This window comes from Vitis vinifera, chromosome 19 (genome assembly GCF_030704535.1).
Source record: "Vitis vinifera cultivar Pinot Noir 40024 chromosome 19, ASM3070453v1".
Classification (NCBI taxonomy): Eukaryota; Viridiplantae; Streptophyta; class Magnoliopsida; order Vitales; family Vitaceae; genus Vitis; species Vitis vinifera.
The window spans coordinates 2,422,278-2,440,370 of NC_081823.1; the positions used below are offsets into that span (position 1 = coordinate 2,422,278).

The window sequence follows — 18,093 nt, forward strand, 5'->3', positions numbered from 1 at the left end:
TAATCTATTTATATCGGTTTCGTATGTTTAATTGTTTATACTCGCTCTGATACTTTTTTCCATTACTAAATAAAAAATTAAAATATTAAATTCATTTGAAAAAAAAAAAAAAGTTCATGAAAATAATTTTAATATTAAATTTATTTTACATATAAAAAATTAAATATAATGTATATTAATTTTATTATTTATATTAAAAAGCCCGCAAAAATAAGAGCAGTGGGGTGGCACCGCGGAAATAGTGTAATGCCCATGGCGTTTTCATCGAACCCCTTATCTCTGAGCGTCCCGGACGCTGCCTTCGAGACATGGCTCCGGGACACCGGCTACCTCGAAGTCGTCGACCGGCGAACCTCCGATCTCCACCGTCTCTCCTCCGGCGGCGACTCGTCCTCCACCACCGCCTCAATCCCCTCCAATTCGTTCTTTTTTGTCTCAATCTTGTCCCACCTCGGAACCCTACTCTCCCTCTTCACTCTCAACCCCTTCTCCAAGCTCACCTCCGATGACTTCTCCGGCCCCACCCCCTCCTGGACCCTCGCTTTCGTGGGTTTCTGCGACTCCTATACCTTTCCGTCGTCGTCGTCCCAGGCTCGCCTAAGGGTCCACGAGAACGTCAAGCGCTATGCTCGGAACTACGCGACTCTGTTCATTATCTGCTTCGCATGTACATTGTAAGAGACCACTTTTCTCTCTCTGTTCCTCAGCATACTGAAATTTGTCCTTTGGTTGGTTGCTGGGTAAAATAGAAAAACTTGGGGTTTGAGTGTTGATTTTTTTAATATTTTTTGTCGAGGAAATAGAAACACAAATGTGAAGAAGCTGAATTACGAAAATTTGAGTGGGGAGTTTTGTTTAAGTTAAAAAGCTTGAGATTCTGAAAATATTTTGGTTTCAGTTTGGTTGCTAGGAAAACCTAGGAAAGAGAAAAGAAATGGTAGGTCTGACTCTCGTGTTTATTGTTGTTTTAGTTTTCAAGGAAAGGGAAGAAGAGAAAAATGAGGTAGTTGAGTGGAGATTTTGTTTTAGAAAAAAATTGAAATTCAAAAATTGCTCAGTTTGGTTTCTGGGTAAACGTAGGAAAAGGACAGAGAAAGGAATGTTTTTTAAGTTCATGTTTATAAGCATTCGGAGCTAAGAAAAAAATATATATCCTGCACTCAAATGTTTCTAATGTAACTATTATTTGTCTAAATCAAGATGGGTTGAGAATCTTGGGAATCAAATAAAATGAAGCACACAATTCAAAGTATGTTTTCTTATCTTCTCCTTTCGTTTCCTCAGTTTCCTTTCCAACCAATATAGGGTATGGGTTAGGAGTATCCTTATAAATGAAGGTTTTGGGTAGTCAAGTGCTAAGTGGAAGATATGAAAATTTGTATGATGTTTTGCCCTCTTAAAATGCCATGGAGGAATCAGCTTGTAAGAAGGAGGCTAAGGAGGTTTATGCCAAGTGGGTTGAACTGGAAGAAACTCACTGGAGGCAGGTGTCTAGGGAACTCTGGTTGAAGGCAGGTGATAGGAATACGAGGTATTTCCACAGGATGGCGTCTGCCCATAGGAGAGTTAACCACATGGACAGAATCAAAATTAATGGGATTACAATGATAGAGGAGAGGGAAATCAGAGAGGGGATAGTTAATGCTTTTAAGCAGCAATTTTCCGAAAGTCCGGAGTGGAAGGCGGACATTGGAAGTCTCTCTTTTAATCAAATTTGTGTGCAAGAGGCTGAGATGCTGGAGGTTCCCTTCTGTGAGGGTGAAGTCCAGACGGCCCTGATGGAAATGAATGGGGATAAAGCCCCAGGTCCTGATGGGTTCTCGGTTTTCTTTTGGCAATGTTGTTGGGATTTCGTCAAGGAGGGAATCCTGGAGTTTTTCAAGGAGTTCCACGACCAGAATACGTTCCTCAAGAGTATCAACAACACATTTCTGGTGCTGATTCCTAAGAAAGGAGGGGCCGAGGAGTTTGGTGATTTCAGGCCAATCAGCCTTTTGGGGGGTCTCTATAAGATGTTGGCAAAGGTGTTGGCCAACAGGCTTAAGAAGGTTATAGACAAGGTTGTGTCCCATGATCAGAATGCGTTTGTTAAGGGTAGGCAGATTCTTGACGCTTCCCTGATAGCAAATGAAGTGATTGACAACTGGAAAAAAAAGGGGGACACGGGGGTTATCTGCAAGCTTGATATTGAGAAGGCCTATGACAGTATTAATTGGCAATTCCTCTTGAAAGTCATGGAAAAAATGGGATTTGGCGCTAAGTGGCTGAGGTGGATGTGGTGGTGTATCTCCACAGCCAGATTTTCAGTTATGGTGAACGGAACGCCAGCTGGTTTCTTTCCGAGTTCCAAAGGGCTGCGTCAAGGAGATCCCCTGTCCCCTTATCTTTTTGTTATGGGGATGGAGGTGCTAAGTGTCCTAATCAGAAGGGCTATGGAGGGGGGTTTCATCTCAGGGTGCAAAATTCAGCGAAATAGAGGCCGGGTTGTCCACATTGCGCATCTGCTCTTCGCCGATGATACTATAGTCTTTTGCGAGGCAAAGAAGGAGTACTTAACGAATTTAAGTTGGATCTTGTTTTGGTTTGAAGCCGCGTCCGGGTTGAAAATTAACTTGGCTAAAAGCGAGGTTATTCCAGTAGGAGAGGTTCAAAGGATAGAGGAGCTGGCTGTGGAGTTAGGTTGTAGGGTGGGGAAGCTTCCGTCCGTTTATTTGGGGCTGCCGCTGGGGGTGCCTAATAAGGCGGCTTATGGATGGGATGGTATAGAAGAGAAAATGAGAAGGAGGCTTGCTCTTTGGAAGAGCCAATATATCTCAAAGGGTGGGAGGATCACGCTTATTAAAAGCACTATGGGAAGTATGCCAGTTTACCAGATGTCGTTATTCCGTATGCCCATGTCTGTGGTTAGAAGATTAGAAAAATTGCAAAGAGACTTCTTATGGGGGGGGGGGGGGGGGGGGGGGGGGGGGGTCTCATGGAGAGGAAAACTCATCTGGTTAAGTGGGGGGTAGTGTGTGGGGACAAAGAAAATGGGGGGTTGGGAATAAGAAAGCTTACTATCATGAATAAAGCGCTTCTTGGCAAGTGGACTTGGAGATTTGCTTCGGATAAGGAGGCCCTTTGGAAACATGTGTTGGAAGCAAAGTATGGTCAGGAGGATCATGGTTGGAGGACCAAGAAGGTTGTGGGTGCGTGTGGTGTGGGGGTGTGGAAGGAGATATTAAAGGAAGCTGGTTGGTGCTGGGATAAAATGGGGTTCAAGGTGGGGAAAGGTAATAAAATCAGCTTTTGGACTGATGTGTGGTGCGGGGATTCAGCGCTGTCTCAAAGGTTCCCGCATCTCTATACCTTGGCAGCCAATAGAAATGCAAAGATTGAAGATTTGTGGGACCAGATTGTTGGGGAAGGCGGCTGGAATTTGCGTTTCATAAGGGATTTCAATGATTGGGAGGTGGGGTTGGTAGGTGAGTTGCTCCAAGCGTTGAGAGGGGTTAGGATATCTTGGGAGGATGACTCGGTTTTTTGGAGGGGAGGGGGAAGTGGACAGTTTAGAGTGAAAGATGCGTACAGCTGGTTGGATAGGCCTTTGGAGGTCAACTTTGCGAAAAACAGGATTTGGGTGGGTAGAGTCCCAACTAAAATCATGTTCTTCACGTGGGAAGCGACTTGGGGAAAGATCTTGACTCTTGATAGGCTCCAAATAAGAGGTTGGCAGCTCCCGAATAGGTGTTTCTTGTGTGCTTGCGAAGCGGAAAGTGTGGATCACTTACTTATTCATTGTACAGTGGCTAGAGAGCTTTGGGATTTAGTGTTGGGTTTAGTTGGGGTCAAGTGGGTGTTCCCTAAATCTGTAAAGGAGGTGTTATATAGTTGGGGAGGTTCTTTTGTGGGAAAAAAAAAGAAAAAGTTTTGGAATTCCATTCCATTATTCATTTTTTGGATGGTTTGGAAGGAAAGGAATAGGCTAACTTTTAGGGGGGGGGGGGGGTTTAGCAATTCAGAGGTTCAAATATTCTTTTGTTTGTTATATCTGGGGTTGGGCTAAGTTGTATATGGAGGAGAGGCCGCATTCCCTTTTAGATTTCCTGGAATGGATAGCTTCCAGTTGAGGGGTGGTTTGTTTTTTTTGGTTTGTTGCTTGTTCTTGGCCTTTGCTGCCTGGTATACGTCCTGTATACGTTGAGGTTTTTTTGCCTCTTTAATGAATTGTGTTTACTTATCAAAAAAAAAAAAAAAAAAATGCCATGCAATAGACTAAGTAATGTGGAGGCCAGCTTCTTTTGAAGTGGCCATATTTAAGAAGATAGTTAGTATCTAGCCTATAAAAAAGGGAGATGGTTACTATCTAGGTGGTTTCTTTCTTTCTTTCTTTCTTTCGTTTTTCAAATCTTTATTGCAGTTAAAAGAATTTTTTTTGCTTCTTATTTGGGTATAACTGTTGGTGTTGGTCATATCTGGTTATAGGTATCAGATGCCCATTGCTCTAGTTGGGTTGATTTCAAGTTTGGCACTTTGGGATCTGCTCAGGTTTTGCAGTGATAAATGGAGAGTGGATCGATACCCTGTTGTTCGGCAAGCTTTGATTCACACTGTCCAATGTGGTGAGTTATTGTTCCCTTTTGACACTTCTTGGTTGACAATACATACATGTTTCTGTATCGTGGGAAGGAGCATTGGCTCATATGTAGCTTACTCAAAATTCCTGTATATGGCCATAAAAATATTGTTTGGACAGCCTCTGACATATGAGCTGCCCAAGAAGAAATTCTTGTCATAGCTTTGCATAGTGAGGTTCATTAAATGACACTGTTGTTTCCCACTCTACAGCCCATTCAAATTTTAAAGCTAACAATTGATATTAGAAATTTTTTAATGCACTTAGATGCCAGAAGACATCTTCCAGTCATTCCTCGAAAGCAATTAGCTTTTGGGAAAATGATAAAAGTGATAGCAAATTATCTAATTAAGCAAGTACCTCATCGATTGAAACTTTTGTAGGGAATTTTTTTTAATAATTATTTTTAACCTTGTTGAGCACTAAGCTGGGCTTTTAGTTGCTGGGATGTTTTATTTTGAAGGGTTTCTTGTAATTATTGCTTCTAGCACCTCCTTAGTTTGTTTTCCTTTCTACAAGGTTTTCTTCTTTTTGGTCATGTTGTGTTTTTTTTTTTTTTGTGAAGGATAGTTCATTCTTCTTGATATATGTTTTTGTAATTAAATGACATTAATTCTTTATTTGGGGAAAAATAGAATCGAAAGGATTTAATTTTTGAAATCCTAATATGAAATTACATGGGTTGGAGAAACTGATGCCAATTGCTTTTGAAAAAGAATATATATTCAAATGTGATGCAAATCAAAATAAAGAAAAATAAAAATTCATTGCCACTTCAAATAGTTTGGTTTGTACTACCACACACTACAATGTAGGGGCATTATGAAGGATTGGTTTCTTTTTTCAGCTGTCTTATTTGGAACTTTGGTGTTGAGGTGCTCTTTTTGTGCCCTGTATTACATATGTTTTATATTTAAACAAACAATTTGTTTGATTGAATTGCACAAAAATATACAAAGAAAGATTAGTTATCCTTTGACTCAACCAAAAAGAAGAAAGAAGTTGTGTGTCCTATGCTATTATTTGTATGATTTCAAATGAAATACATTTAGGAGTGTGAAGTTGTTTGGGTTGGTGTTTATCTAAGAAATGATACTTGTATTGGATTAGATAAAAGAAATTTGGATAATACAACGTAGGATGAGAAATCCTTGTGAAAAAAAGAAAAGAAAAGAAAAGAAAATAGACATGAATAAAAGTAAAAGAGAGAAACAAAAGTTTTCATAGTGTAAAGTTTTTTCCTTCCCACTCCTAAGGTGACATATTACCAAAAACTAATGGGGCATGATATCCCTAACAAAGTCAACAAGCGAAAAGGCTTGTTTCTTGGCTATCTTATTAGCTTCCTAGTTTGCTGATCTAGCAACTCAACCCCTTGCTAAGATCCTCAATCCTTTGCATCCAATGGTTGTATTTTTAAGACCATGTCCAATTGTTAGCCACCTAGGAAAAATCCATCACCGAATTCCCCTCCATTGGGATATTAGTGATGCCAAACTCTTGCAATTTTGAGACCTTAAAGTAGAACAAAGTGCCTCTGCTGCATTAGCTATTCCAGAACTAGCTTTCTTTGGGAAAACACAAATATATATATTTTTTTTATAAGAAAAGAGGGGACCAAAAAACAGTGCCCTTAGAGTATTCAAAAAGTATACAAAAGAAGCTAAAAAGCTCAAACCAAATGGGGAGGGATAGAAACAAAAAAATCACCTACCCTTACTTAGAGCCTAACCAATCAATAAAGCTTAAATGCGAGAAGGGGCTCAAATCTACAAATACCCTAAACCAAGACTACAGGTTACAAAAGAATTTTTCAATCTTTGGAGCGAAAGATCCTCGTTCCCAAACACTAACAAATTCCTTTCCTTCTATACTGTCCAAAATATACATAAGGGTGTCATTTGCCAAGTCTTTTTACGAGCTTTACCCACAAACGACCCATGCCACCCAAAAAGAGTATCTTTCACTGAACAAGAATCCAAGACATACCAAAGAGGGAGAAAAGAAAATTCCAAAGAACCCAAATCTTTGCACAGTGAAGAAGGTGATCAACCGTCTCTGCTTTAAAGAGACAGAAAATACCTCTTTGCCAAAAAGTGTCTCTCCTTTGAAGTTGGTCCAGAGTTAAGACTTTCCCCCAAGAAGCCTCCCAAGCAAAGAAAGCCACCTTATGAGGTGCGCTTGATCTCCAAACACTACCACTAGGGAACAAAGGAGAATCTCAGGGCTCCAAGATAGAGTAAAGAGATTTGACCAAAAAGGTCCCATACCTCGAAGCTATCCAAATCACTCTATCTTCCACATCCCTGTGCACCTTAAAAGCTTGGATCTTTTGTAGCAAACGCTCCACCAACTCTAACTCCTAATCACTAAAGGCCTTTGAGAAAAGAGAGGTCCATCCCCTCCCCTTATCACCTTCAGGGTTCCAAACATCTAAGACCCAAGCTTCCTTAAATGAAGAAAAGGTAAACAAGGAAGGGAAAGACTTACAAAGTGGCTCATCTCCACACCACTCGTCCATCTAGAATCTCATTCTCTGCCCATTACCCACTTGGTAGGCCAACCTGCCACTAAAATAATTCCACTCCTTCCTAATAGCTTTCCACAACCCCACACAAATAATCTTGCCTTTATGATCCTATGTTAGTCTAACCCAAATTGTCTAGGATCATGTGTCAAAATTAAACTTTAGAATGCCACTTAGCAAAGAAACCACTTAGCCTTTATGTCCATCATTCTCCTAACTAGGAGGCAGGGTGAACTATAGTACTACAAAATAATGCTAAAAAGAACTCGAAAAAACTCCTTGGAAATTAGTCCCCACCAGTAGCTCAATTAGTAGATGCTTTTACTTCCAAAAAGGGTGTTAATATTTTTTTAGTGTTAGCTAAATAGTATATAGAGATTGATTCTTTGTCTTTACCTTATTTTATTGAGTGGCTTGATTCTGGTTAAGGGAGGGGGTTGTTGTTAGGGTTCTTTTTCTTGTTTGTGTGCTATTAGGCGCTTTTTGCATATGTCTTGTGTACTTTAGAGTGTCCTTATGGCGTTTTTATTTTTTAATGCATTTAGTTTTATTTATCAAAAAAAAAAAAATTAGTGTTTTTTTTGATAGATAAACAGCCAAATATATTAGAAAAGGCTAAAAAAGCCGCATGTATACAGGGGGTATACTAACCAGCCCCAAAGAAGGCTGGAAAAACAACAAAAAAGGGTAAAAACCTCACCCACCCTCAAGTGGTCCCAAGCCACTCCAAAAAACCTAACAGAGAGTAGGTTTCCTCACCAATGTACACCTTAGCCCAACCCCACAAGTTACAAACAAAAGAATTCTTGAATTTCTGAATATCTAAAGACCCTCCCCTGAACACTATCCTATTCCTTTCCTTCCAAACCGTCCAAAAAATGCACAGCGGTATGGAATTCCATATTTTTTTTCTTTTTTTTCCCACAAAAGAACCCCTCCAACCATGAAGCACCTCTATAACCGACTTTGGGAACACCCATTGAACTCCGAAAATGACAAGGGTAATCTCCCAAATAGTTTTAACCACTGTACAATGTAAGAGAATATGATTCGCATTTTCCTCTTCGCATCCACATAAATAACACCGATTAGGTAGCTGCCATCCCCTTCTTTGAAGCTTATCCAAAGTGAGGATCTTCCCCCACGCTGCCTCCCAAGCAAAAAAAGACACTTTTGTTGGAACCCTATCCATCCATATGCGTCTATTCGGAAAAGCACCAACTGAGTAGCCGCTCAAACTTCTGTAGGCCCCCTTGGCCCCAAAAACGCCGTTGCCTTCCCGCTTCATCTCACTGAGTCCTCCTCCTGAGAAATCCTGAAATCCTTCAGAAGATTCAGCATTTCTCCTATCTGATCTATCTCCCAATCATTGAGATCTCTAGCCAAACTGAGATTCCACCCTCCTTGCCCCAAACTAGCATCCCACACTTCGCAAACTTTGGCATTCTTATGACCCGCCAAGGTAAACAAATGAGGAAAAGTTTGAGAAAGCGCCTCATTGCCACACCACTTATCCATCCAGAACAAAACTCTATTCCCCTTCCCAACCTTAAGGTCCATGCTCTCCCAACACCACTCCGCCTCTTTCATTATCTCCTTCCACAACCCCACCCCATAAGGCCCACAAACTTCCTTAGTCCTCCACCCACATCCCTCTTGACCATATTTCACCCCTATCGCCTTTTTCCATAGATTATCCTTCTCATAGGCATATCTCCATACCCATTTGCCCAACAATGTTTTGTTCAACAAATCTATCTTTCGGATGCCTAATCCCCCCTCCTCCTTAGGGCTGCAAACCACTTGCCAATTAATCAAATGGCCTTTCCCCTCCAAACTACCTCCCCCCCGCAAGAAATCTCTTTGGATTTTTTCAATCCTTTTTGCCACCACCTTAGGAATTCGAATAAGTGAAAGGAGGTAGATGGGTATGCTGGCCAAAGTGCTCTTAATAAGAGTCATTCTTCCCCCCTTGGAGATATATTGTCTTTTCCACTGGGCCAGTCTTCTTCTCATTCTCTCTTCCACCCCATCCCAAGAAGAGGCGTTTTTATGATTGGCTCCAAGGGGCAGCCCTAAGTAAACAGCGGGTAAAGCCCCCAATTTACAACCCAGCTCAGCCGCCAACTCCTCCATCCCATCCACTTCCCCCACCGGAATAAGGACACTCTTAGCCAGGTTAATTCTCAAGCCGGAGGCAGCCTCAAACCACGCCAAAATCCAACTTAGATTGGTCAATTGCTCTCTTCTAGCTTTGCAGAAAATTAGAGTGTCGTCAGCAAAGAGGAGGTGCGAAACAGTCAGCTCATCCCCCCCTCTTCCCCGCATCCTACAGCCTGAAATAGAGCCCCCTTCACCAGCCCGGCTAATCATGGTGCTAAGCACTTCCATACCCAAAACGAAAAGATAAGGAGAGAGGGGATCTCCTTGCCGCAGCCCCTTTGAGTTCGAAAAGAAACCAGCTGGAACCCCATTGATTAATATAGAGAATTTGGCGGTAGAAATACACCACCTCATCCATTCCTCCCACCTAGACCCAAATCCCATCTTCCGAAGAACCTTCATAAGGAAGTTCCAATTGATACTATCATAAGCTTTTTCAATATCCAACTTACATATCAACCCTTTCTCTTTTCTTTTATACCAATAATCAATCACCTCATTAGCTACTAGAGAAGCATCCAAAATCTGTCTCCCTCTCACAAAGGCATTTTGGTCAACTGAGACCACTCTGTCCAGCACTTTCTTTAGCCTATTTGCTAGGACTTTGGCTAAAAGTTTATACAAACTCCCAAGCAAACTAATTGGCCTAAAGTCCCCCAAGTCATCAGCACCTCCTTTCTTGGGAATAAGAACCAAAAAGGTGGTATTAAGAGACTTGGCAAAGGATCCATACTCAAAGAATTCCTTAAACAGTTCCATCACCTCCTCCTTCACCACATCCCAGCAATCTTGCCAAAAGGCCATTGTGAACCCATCCGGACCTGGAGCTTTGTCACCCCTCATCTCCATTAGTGCAAAATGAATTTCCTCCTCAGAGAAGGGCACCTCCAAATTTTCAGCTTCCCGGGAATTAAGCTGTTTGAGCTGCAGGCCCTCAATATCTGCTCTCCACCCCGGTTCTTCTGAGAGTAAATTCTGGAAAGCATTCACTATCCCCTCCCTCACCTCTTGATCCTCAGTCAACATCTCCCCATTAATTGTAATCCTATCCAAAGAATTATTCCTGCGATGAGCATTGGCCATACGATGAAAATAACCGGTATTCCTATCCCCTTCCTTTAGCCACAGCTCCCTAGATTTCTGCCTCCACTGAATTTCCTCCATTAGCACCCATTTATAAAAAGCATCCTTGGCTTCTTTTTTCTGCTCAGCTTCAGCCATGGACAGCCTCCTCTCACTTTCCACTCCATCCCAATGTTCCAACTGCTGAAGGGCAGAATTTTTATTGACTTCCACCCTTCCAAACACCTCCCTATTCCAGACTTTAATATTTTGTTTCACAACCTTCATCTTATAGGCCAATCTGAAACTAGCCCTACCTCTTGCCTCAATCCCTTGCCACCACCCCCGGAGAAGACCCTTAAAGTCGTCCATTTTCAGCCACATGTTCTCGAATCTAAACGGAGTTGGGCCTCTCCTTAACCCCCCACCCATCAACAAAATAGGAAAGTGGTCGGACGTAGGTCTATGCATTCTGCATTGGGCTACCCCACTGAACATATCTAGCCACTGCTGGGTCACCAAAAACCTGTCTAGCCTTGCCCAGGATTGATTATTCCTTCCCCCACTCCAAGTGGCAATGCCCCCTTGCATAGGAAGATCAATTAGCTCTAAGTCATCCACAGTTTGGGCGAAATTTCTCATGGCCCCAGACAATCTTCCCTGTCTACTCCTTTCTCGCTGAGACAAGATGACATTGAAGTCCCCCCCAATACACCATGGCTCCTCCCACAAGCCTCTAATCGCCCCTAGCTCTTCCCACAAACAATCCCTGTCTTCTTTGGTAAAAGGACCGTACACCCCAGTAAATATCCAAATCATCCCATTTTCCACATTCCTAATCCTACACGAGACTGAGAATTTCCCCACCTCCGTCTCCATCACCTCCAGAGACCTCTTATCCCAACACACCAGAATCCCTCCTGCAGTGCCCATAGCATCTAAAGCCGTCCAATTAGACCACCTACCAGAACCCAGGCTTCTAACCACTCCCTCCGACAATGTCTCAATTTTGGTCTCCTGAAGACAAAAAAGATCCACCCTCTGACTTCTAATCACTGCCTTAATGACCCTTCTTTTGGCGCTGTCATTGGCCCCCCGGACATTCCAACTCAGTATTCTTATCTTCATTTAAACTCCATAATTTGGCACCCCCTTACTTGCCCACCAACATTTTGCTTCTTCCCCCCTTCATAGTTAATAGAGCACTCTAATCTTTTCAACTCCCTCTCAAATTTGGATTTCTCCAAAATGCTCTTACTATGAACTCTTTCCCTTCTCTTCCGAATTTTAACTAGAAATTCCATAATATCCTTCTCCAATCCTTCCGTCGAGAACCCCAGAAAATTACTGAACTTGGCTAAATCACTGTTCTCCCAGCTAATCTCCTCCCCTGCCTTACTTACTCGTGGCACTATTTGATCAGAGCTCACATCCTTTTCAACATCGTCAGTGCTGCTCTTACTAACCTCCACCAAATCCCAACATTCTCCATTTTTTCTCAAGGGGGATTCTGATCCCATGATCATTTGGAGCGGATTTTCATCCTCATCACATTTCTTTCCAGGCCCAGAGAGGTCGCAAAATTCCCCCACTGGAATCCGACCAAAAATAAAAGAAGGGGAGAGAGGAGGCGCATGGCTTAAGCAATCGGGCTGGACGTACCTCTTCGCTTCCTCTACCAAGGCCAGATCAGTCTTCGTTTGCTCTTTGTGGAAAGCCTCTGCCTCTCTCAGCCTCCGCAGCTCATCCTTCTCCCAAAACAGAGAGCATTCGTGGATTGGGCTTCCCGAGCTTGGGCCGCGACTTTGGGCCTCAACAAGATGGCCGCTTGGCTCCCTCATTGGCCTTTGACCATCTTCTACCAGCCCTATATCCACCGTGGGCTTCCAAGCCTTAATTCGTCTGGAATCCATCTTCCCCTTTTGTCCAATAGAGACCACAAAGGAAGAAGATGGGCTTAAACCCTCAGACCCACTAGGCTCCACCACAAAGCCCATCTCAATAGGCCCACTCTGCATAATCCCTTTTCCCTTGGGCCTTATTTGCAGCGCACCCAACCCACGAGAACACTCCGTGGATCGCCCCGACCCATGAGTCGCTTTCCGCGTCCCATCCACCTTCTGCAGCTGCTCCTCGAGCCACGAGCCTCCCCCAACCTTCCTCACGCGCTTGCCCTCGCGTGGCTGGACCTCACCCTCAACCTCTCCCTCTGCTCCGCCACCCTCATCCTCTTCGTCTGCTCCGATGGATTTTCCTTTCTCGATGGTCGACGTCACACGCATCGTCGGTCTTGTCTCCCACCATAGAGAGAGTGAATAGCACAGATTCTCAACGCATACTTCCACCATTTTAGGGATTTTCCCTTCATTTATCCTAACCCGAATTCTAGCCCACTGTATCTCCTCCTTCCTCTCCGTTTTCTCATCTATGTCCACAAAGCCCCCGCACCCCTCTCCTATCTTACTCAGAATGTCTCGATTCCATAGGGAAATGGGAAGACCCACAATCCTTACCCAGGCCTCTCCTTCCTTCTCTTCCTCCGACAAACATCCCGTTCTTTGGCTCCACTTTTCCAGTCGCATGACGAGGCCCTCGACCTCTATTTCCCCATCAACTAGGGCTTTTTCAGCTTCATTTACCAACTCAAATTCCAATAATACCTTTCCTTCGTTCATTTTGGCCAAGCCTAAATTGCCCTTTAGCCCCCACGCTTTTGACATTTGGTTCCCCCAGCTCCTTAAATCTTCCCCCTCTCCACGCCTTGGGTTCCAACTACCGACAAGGCATTGGTTCAGCTTCTCCAAATTCGCCCTTATAGCTCTGCTATCCACATTTACCCTAACCACCTCGTCTCCGTTGCTGCATTTTTGCTTGACCACCTCCGCAAAGGATTTTCCCCACATGGGTATCCAAAGTTTGCCCTTGTCCTCTTGTCCCGCTTGCCCGCCTGGTCTAGACTCCATCTCACGCAACGCCTCCGCCAATAGGATCCAGCCTCCTTTTGCTCCTCTGCCTTTGGGGATAAAGATACTGAACCTCTTCTTTGCCCTATCAATAACCCCCAATCGAAGGAAACATCCCCCCTTATTTTCGCCTCGCACTAGGGAGAAAAATCTCCCTTTCTCTTGCCAGCGTTTCTCCCAGTAGCCAGCTCTCATGTCCTTTGAACAAGATACCAAGCCTTCAATGAGTGGCCCTAAACTTGCCGGCCCCAACTTGATCCAAGAAGAAACATCTCCCTTTCTTTCCACTATGAGGATTTGCATCTTGCCCTTCTTCTGCTCTGTCTCGACCAGAAAATTCTTGGATTCTATCCCAAAACTCCTTTTCCTACCCCCTGACTGGAAATGGCTCACTGAGTCCCCGATCGCACCCTGGGACCATCTTTCATCTCCCTCGCTTTCACACACTCTCTCTCTAGGTCTTTCTCTCTCTTCCATAGAAAAACCTCCAAGTTTGAAAAGAAGCTTCATTATGACAAATCCAAGATCTGAGTTTTCTTCCCATGATTCATATAGTCTTTTGAGCCGGGCCACCATTGGAATAGTGAGAGCATTGAGATCAGATGGTCTATTGAGAATGGCTGCCCTTGACTTTGCCCTCCCTTCCACTAACACGGGTTCATGGATTTCCTTCCCAAAAAAAAAAAAAAAAAAAAAAAAAAAAAAAAAAAAAAAATTAGTGTTAGCAATTTCTAACTAAGCTAGCACTTTTGAGTCAAGGCAAGTTTGAAAGATTTGAAATCAAAAGGCTGCAACAAGTGATTGATATGTTCATGAGAGGTTATTGGGCATTTGTACTGCATAAAAATTGCATATAAGTTGTCTTACATGCATTGAAATTCAAAATTGTTTTTAACATTAAATTCTTTTTCCTTTAACTAAAATTTTAGTTTGAAATGTTTTTTTTTTTTTTAATTTAAAATCAGTTTCTTATCTTGAATTAGATTTTGATGTGTTTTTACTAGGATGTGCCTTTTTGTAAGTGGGGGGTGGTTAGGCTAGGGGCTAATGGGTATATGTATTATTTCTTCTTCTTGTTTTTTTTTAATTATTTTTAAGATTACCCCATTAACATACTTCAATAACTATATTCAAAATATGTGGCGATGAAAAACAATATTGAAATAAATTCATTCACATAAGTGAAAATGAATGTGTGGAAACTCTTATCAAATATTCATTTAGGTGAAACACGAGTAATGTAGGACATTAACAATCAAATAAGGTGAGCTAGAGCTTCAATCTTTTAGGATTTAAGGAGAGGAACGAGAATAAAATTATGACAATGGGAAAAGAAAATAAAATATGGGAAGGATAAAGATAAAAATGAAAAAATAGGAAACATTTTAGTCTTGGTAAGGCTTTCTAAGAGTTTGACCTAAAATAAAGCAATCGAGTCTCACACTTAGAGGAAATTTTTGTCATGCAACAATCCCATCAAAATGTTGTAATACAACTAAACAATTTTAATGAGATTATGAAGTTGTTAGAAAAGAGTCAAGAAAAACAACCAATTGAAGATGAGGCTATAAACCATCAATTCGGACAATCATCCAATAGACCACTTGGAGAATAATGCAATTTAATGATGAGAAATTGAAGAAGGGGCAAAATTAGAGACATTTGTCTAGGGGTTGATGTAGAGAGTTCCAAAATCTTTGAGCAAGATGATGATGTGAGGAAAATGGTACACCTTGAAGTTGCTGAATTTTATGGAAAATGAGATCCAACAACTTATCTTGATTGAATTATGTCAATGAAAGATTCTTTGATTGGTGCGCTATGACCGACAATAGAGAAGTTCATTTATTGAGTTAAACTTTGATGGCTGTGCTCTAGGTAACCCCAGCTAGCTGGAAATTGGAGGTGTGATTATGGATCATTATGGTATGGTGTTGAGAGCCTTCTCTAAATTGGCAGGAGGGGATTCAGTTATTGAGGCAGGGATTTTAACTCTTTTGGAGGTCTTTTTGTAGGCCAAGGCTTTGGTTCTTTCCAATTTTTTTGGTAGGGGAAGATTCTGCTGTAGTGATCTCATGCATGTCCAAGTTTGAGAGAGGTCCTTGGAAATACGACATGTGCCTTTGTCAAATCCTTGATTTAGCTAGCAGTTTGGGTTATTCCTTCTCTTGGTCCCCTCGTTCAACTAACAAGATTGCAAATCATTTAGCTAAATGTGGAGCCAACATATGATTTCTTTTGTAGGGTATTTCTTCTGGCCTCAAGTTGTGCATTGTTAAATATAGCTATCTTGCTGATCTTGTTAGATTTTTCGTTTTTATTTATTTATCATCCTTTTATTTTGGAGGATTTTTCATTCTTTAGTTCTACTTAAAATTCATGTCAATGAATAGTTTGTTTCTGGGAAAAAAAGAAGAAAGAAACAATTTATATGCAATTTTAATGTAGTGCAAATACTAACTAAACTCATTTGCTTGCCAACCAGTTGCCTTTTTATTTCAAATCTTCCAACATTGCCTTGCTTCATGGCATAAAGTCTCCAAGGTTGGATTTGATTCAAACAATTACATAGCTAGCTTGGCCAGAAATTGTCAAAACTAGAAAAACATTAACAATTGGAGCTCTTTGGCCACTACCTGAACACCACTAAATACAAATATCTTAATAGCAAAGTATGTTTAACAAGTACAAATTTTTTTTGAGAAATCATAGGCCAAATAACACCAAGGAAATGATGAGATCGTCAAAATGTATCAACTCAACCGTATCAATTCAATGAGATCTGAAGTTAGATCCTAGGCTTGCCAGATACATAGTTGGAGGGGTCATGTATTTATGGTTTTCCTTCCTCAGTACTTGACTCCTGGACTTCTTCCTATGTTCAAAGATCCTTACCTTCCTTTCATAATGGATCTTTTGTCCATATATAGGATCCCTTGAGTGTTTCTATAATTTCTAATAATGTGACAGAACCTTCCATTGGTATTGGAAAACTTTGAGACATGTTTGCTGGTCATTGACGTACCTAGACATTGCCTTGATGGGTCATTTGTTATAACCTCGATTGCGAATATTGTAGAGAGAGTATTAAACACTGAAGGGAATTTCAATCTTTAGCCATTATATAGTGAAAGCATTTTGACAGTTGAGATTTTTGAGGTAATTGTTGGAAGGTGTTTCAAATTCATAATATGGTTCAATTGATAATTCTATGAGAATTCCCTTTTAAAGTGAATATTGTATAAGAGATTTCTTGTATTGATTTTTCCTTACAGAAATAAGTTTCATTGCAGAATAAAAATGTGTTAAGAGGATCTCTTTAGATATTCCTAGGTCATAAAGACAATAGTAATGAGATGGATTGTGTCTATAGAAGCTATACCGAGTAAGTAGACATGTGAAGAAGACATAGGAGACATCTGGTGCTTGGGTTGAGGACGGAAAAACTAGTAGTGTAGAAACATGTAATTATTTCAGGTTCAAATTTTGTATTTGCAATTCTCTTTCCTCTATGATGTTTTTTGTTAGTATAGAGGATTAATTTATTTTATTTTTAGATACAAGCATAATTGGTCGAATCGCATTAAAACCTCATTTATCTCTGTTTGTGGATTAATTTGTCTTCACTATTGCTGCATAACATGTTGCTTCCATCCATCACAAGAAATTAGTTTCAGACCTTCCCACTTCCATAACAGTAATCTCTATTACAATGGATGTTAATGTCCCATGCAACATAGGAGGTAGGTGAAGGTGTTTCCTCAAGTGGTGCGTTTATTGGAAATAATGAAGTAAAGTTTTGATTCACTTTTTCTGACAAAAGTAAAAGTATGGGTGATTCATTTGGAGTTATTTTTCTAACTATGTAAAATGCTGTAATTTCTCAATATGCGAAGTTCATTGGCGGGGCTGTTTGAGGCACTTGAGCTATCAACCTTGAGAAATGACCAGGCAATCTCCTAGACAATGACTACTAGGGATATAACTCACAGATTGAACACAATATCAATTTAAAAAGCTGGAAATTAAGTACTTTTGATTTGTCTACATTTTGAAACTGGCTTATTTGTTGTAATATTGACTATTTTTCATGGCTGCAGCAACTGCAGTTGTTCTCTTCTGCTCCAACGTTCAATTTGCACTCTTCTGTGCTCTTGGTGTCAGTTATGCAGGTAACTTCAGGGCTTTCTCAAGTGTTTTTCTTTTGGCTTCCTTTCTTCCAATGATTTATTTTCCATTTCCAAATCCTTTTGTAGTGATGATTTTGCATGCCTCATTTCGGAAGCTGACTCCTGCAAAGCAACCTACCCCGGCAAGGTAGAATTAGGTTTCATCGATGTACAGGAAAACAAGCCTGTATACTCACTGTATACTTAGGTTACATCCCCTTTTTTTCCTCAGCTTTATTCTCTTTTTTCTTGTTTGCCTACCAAAAAAAACCAACGATGCAGAGAGACAAGGTCAATTTTGCTTCAACCTTTCTCTTGTACAAACATGGGTGCCATTTGTAAGAGGTAAGGATCCATATGTTTCATGGGGGTGGATCATTTTCCTGTAGTGTTGATTAATTCTCTCATGGAAGAATTTTCATGGCCCAACCCCTTCGTCACAGAGGACACCAAGGCAGGAATCAGTCATCTGCTAGAACTGTTGTCTGCTGACAATTGTATTTGTTCACTTCATAAACCTTTAGCTCTTAGAATAGTTGGTAGTTTAATGTAAGACAGGACTATTTGAACATCAGTTTCAGCTCTTTGGTCAAT

At 41.3% G+C, this 18,093-nt stretch overlaps 1 protein-coding gene across 1 annotated transcript; it reads left to right on the plus strand.

Annotated features, from left to right (window-relative positions):
- Window positions 1–201: 201 nt before the first annotated feature.
- LOC100253837 (PRA1 family protein H) lies at window positions 202–18,092 on the plus strand. Its single transcript, XM_002285093.4, has 4 exons — window positions 202–674; window positions 4,465–4,601; window positions 17,431–17,502; window positions 17,587–18,092. The coding sequence occupies exons 1-4, from the start codon at window positions 247–249 to the stop codon at window positions 17,649–17,651; spliced, it is 702 nt and encodes a 233-aa protein (XP_002285129.1). The 5' UTR covers window positions 202–246; the 3' UTR covers window positions 17,652–18,092.
- The last annotated feature ends 1 nt before the right edge of the window (window position 18,093 follows it).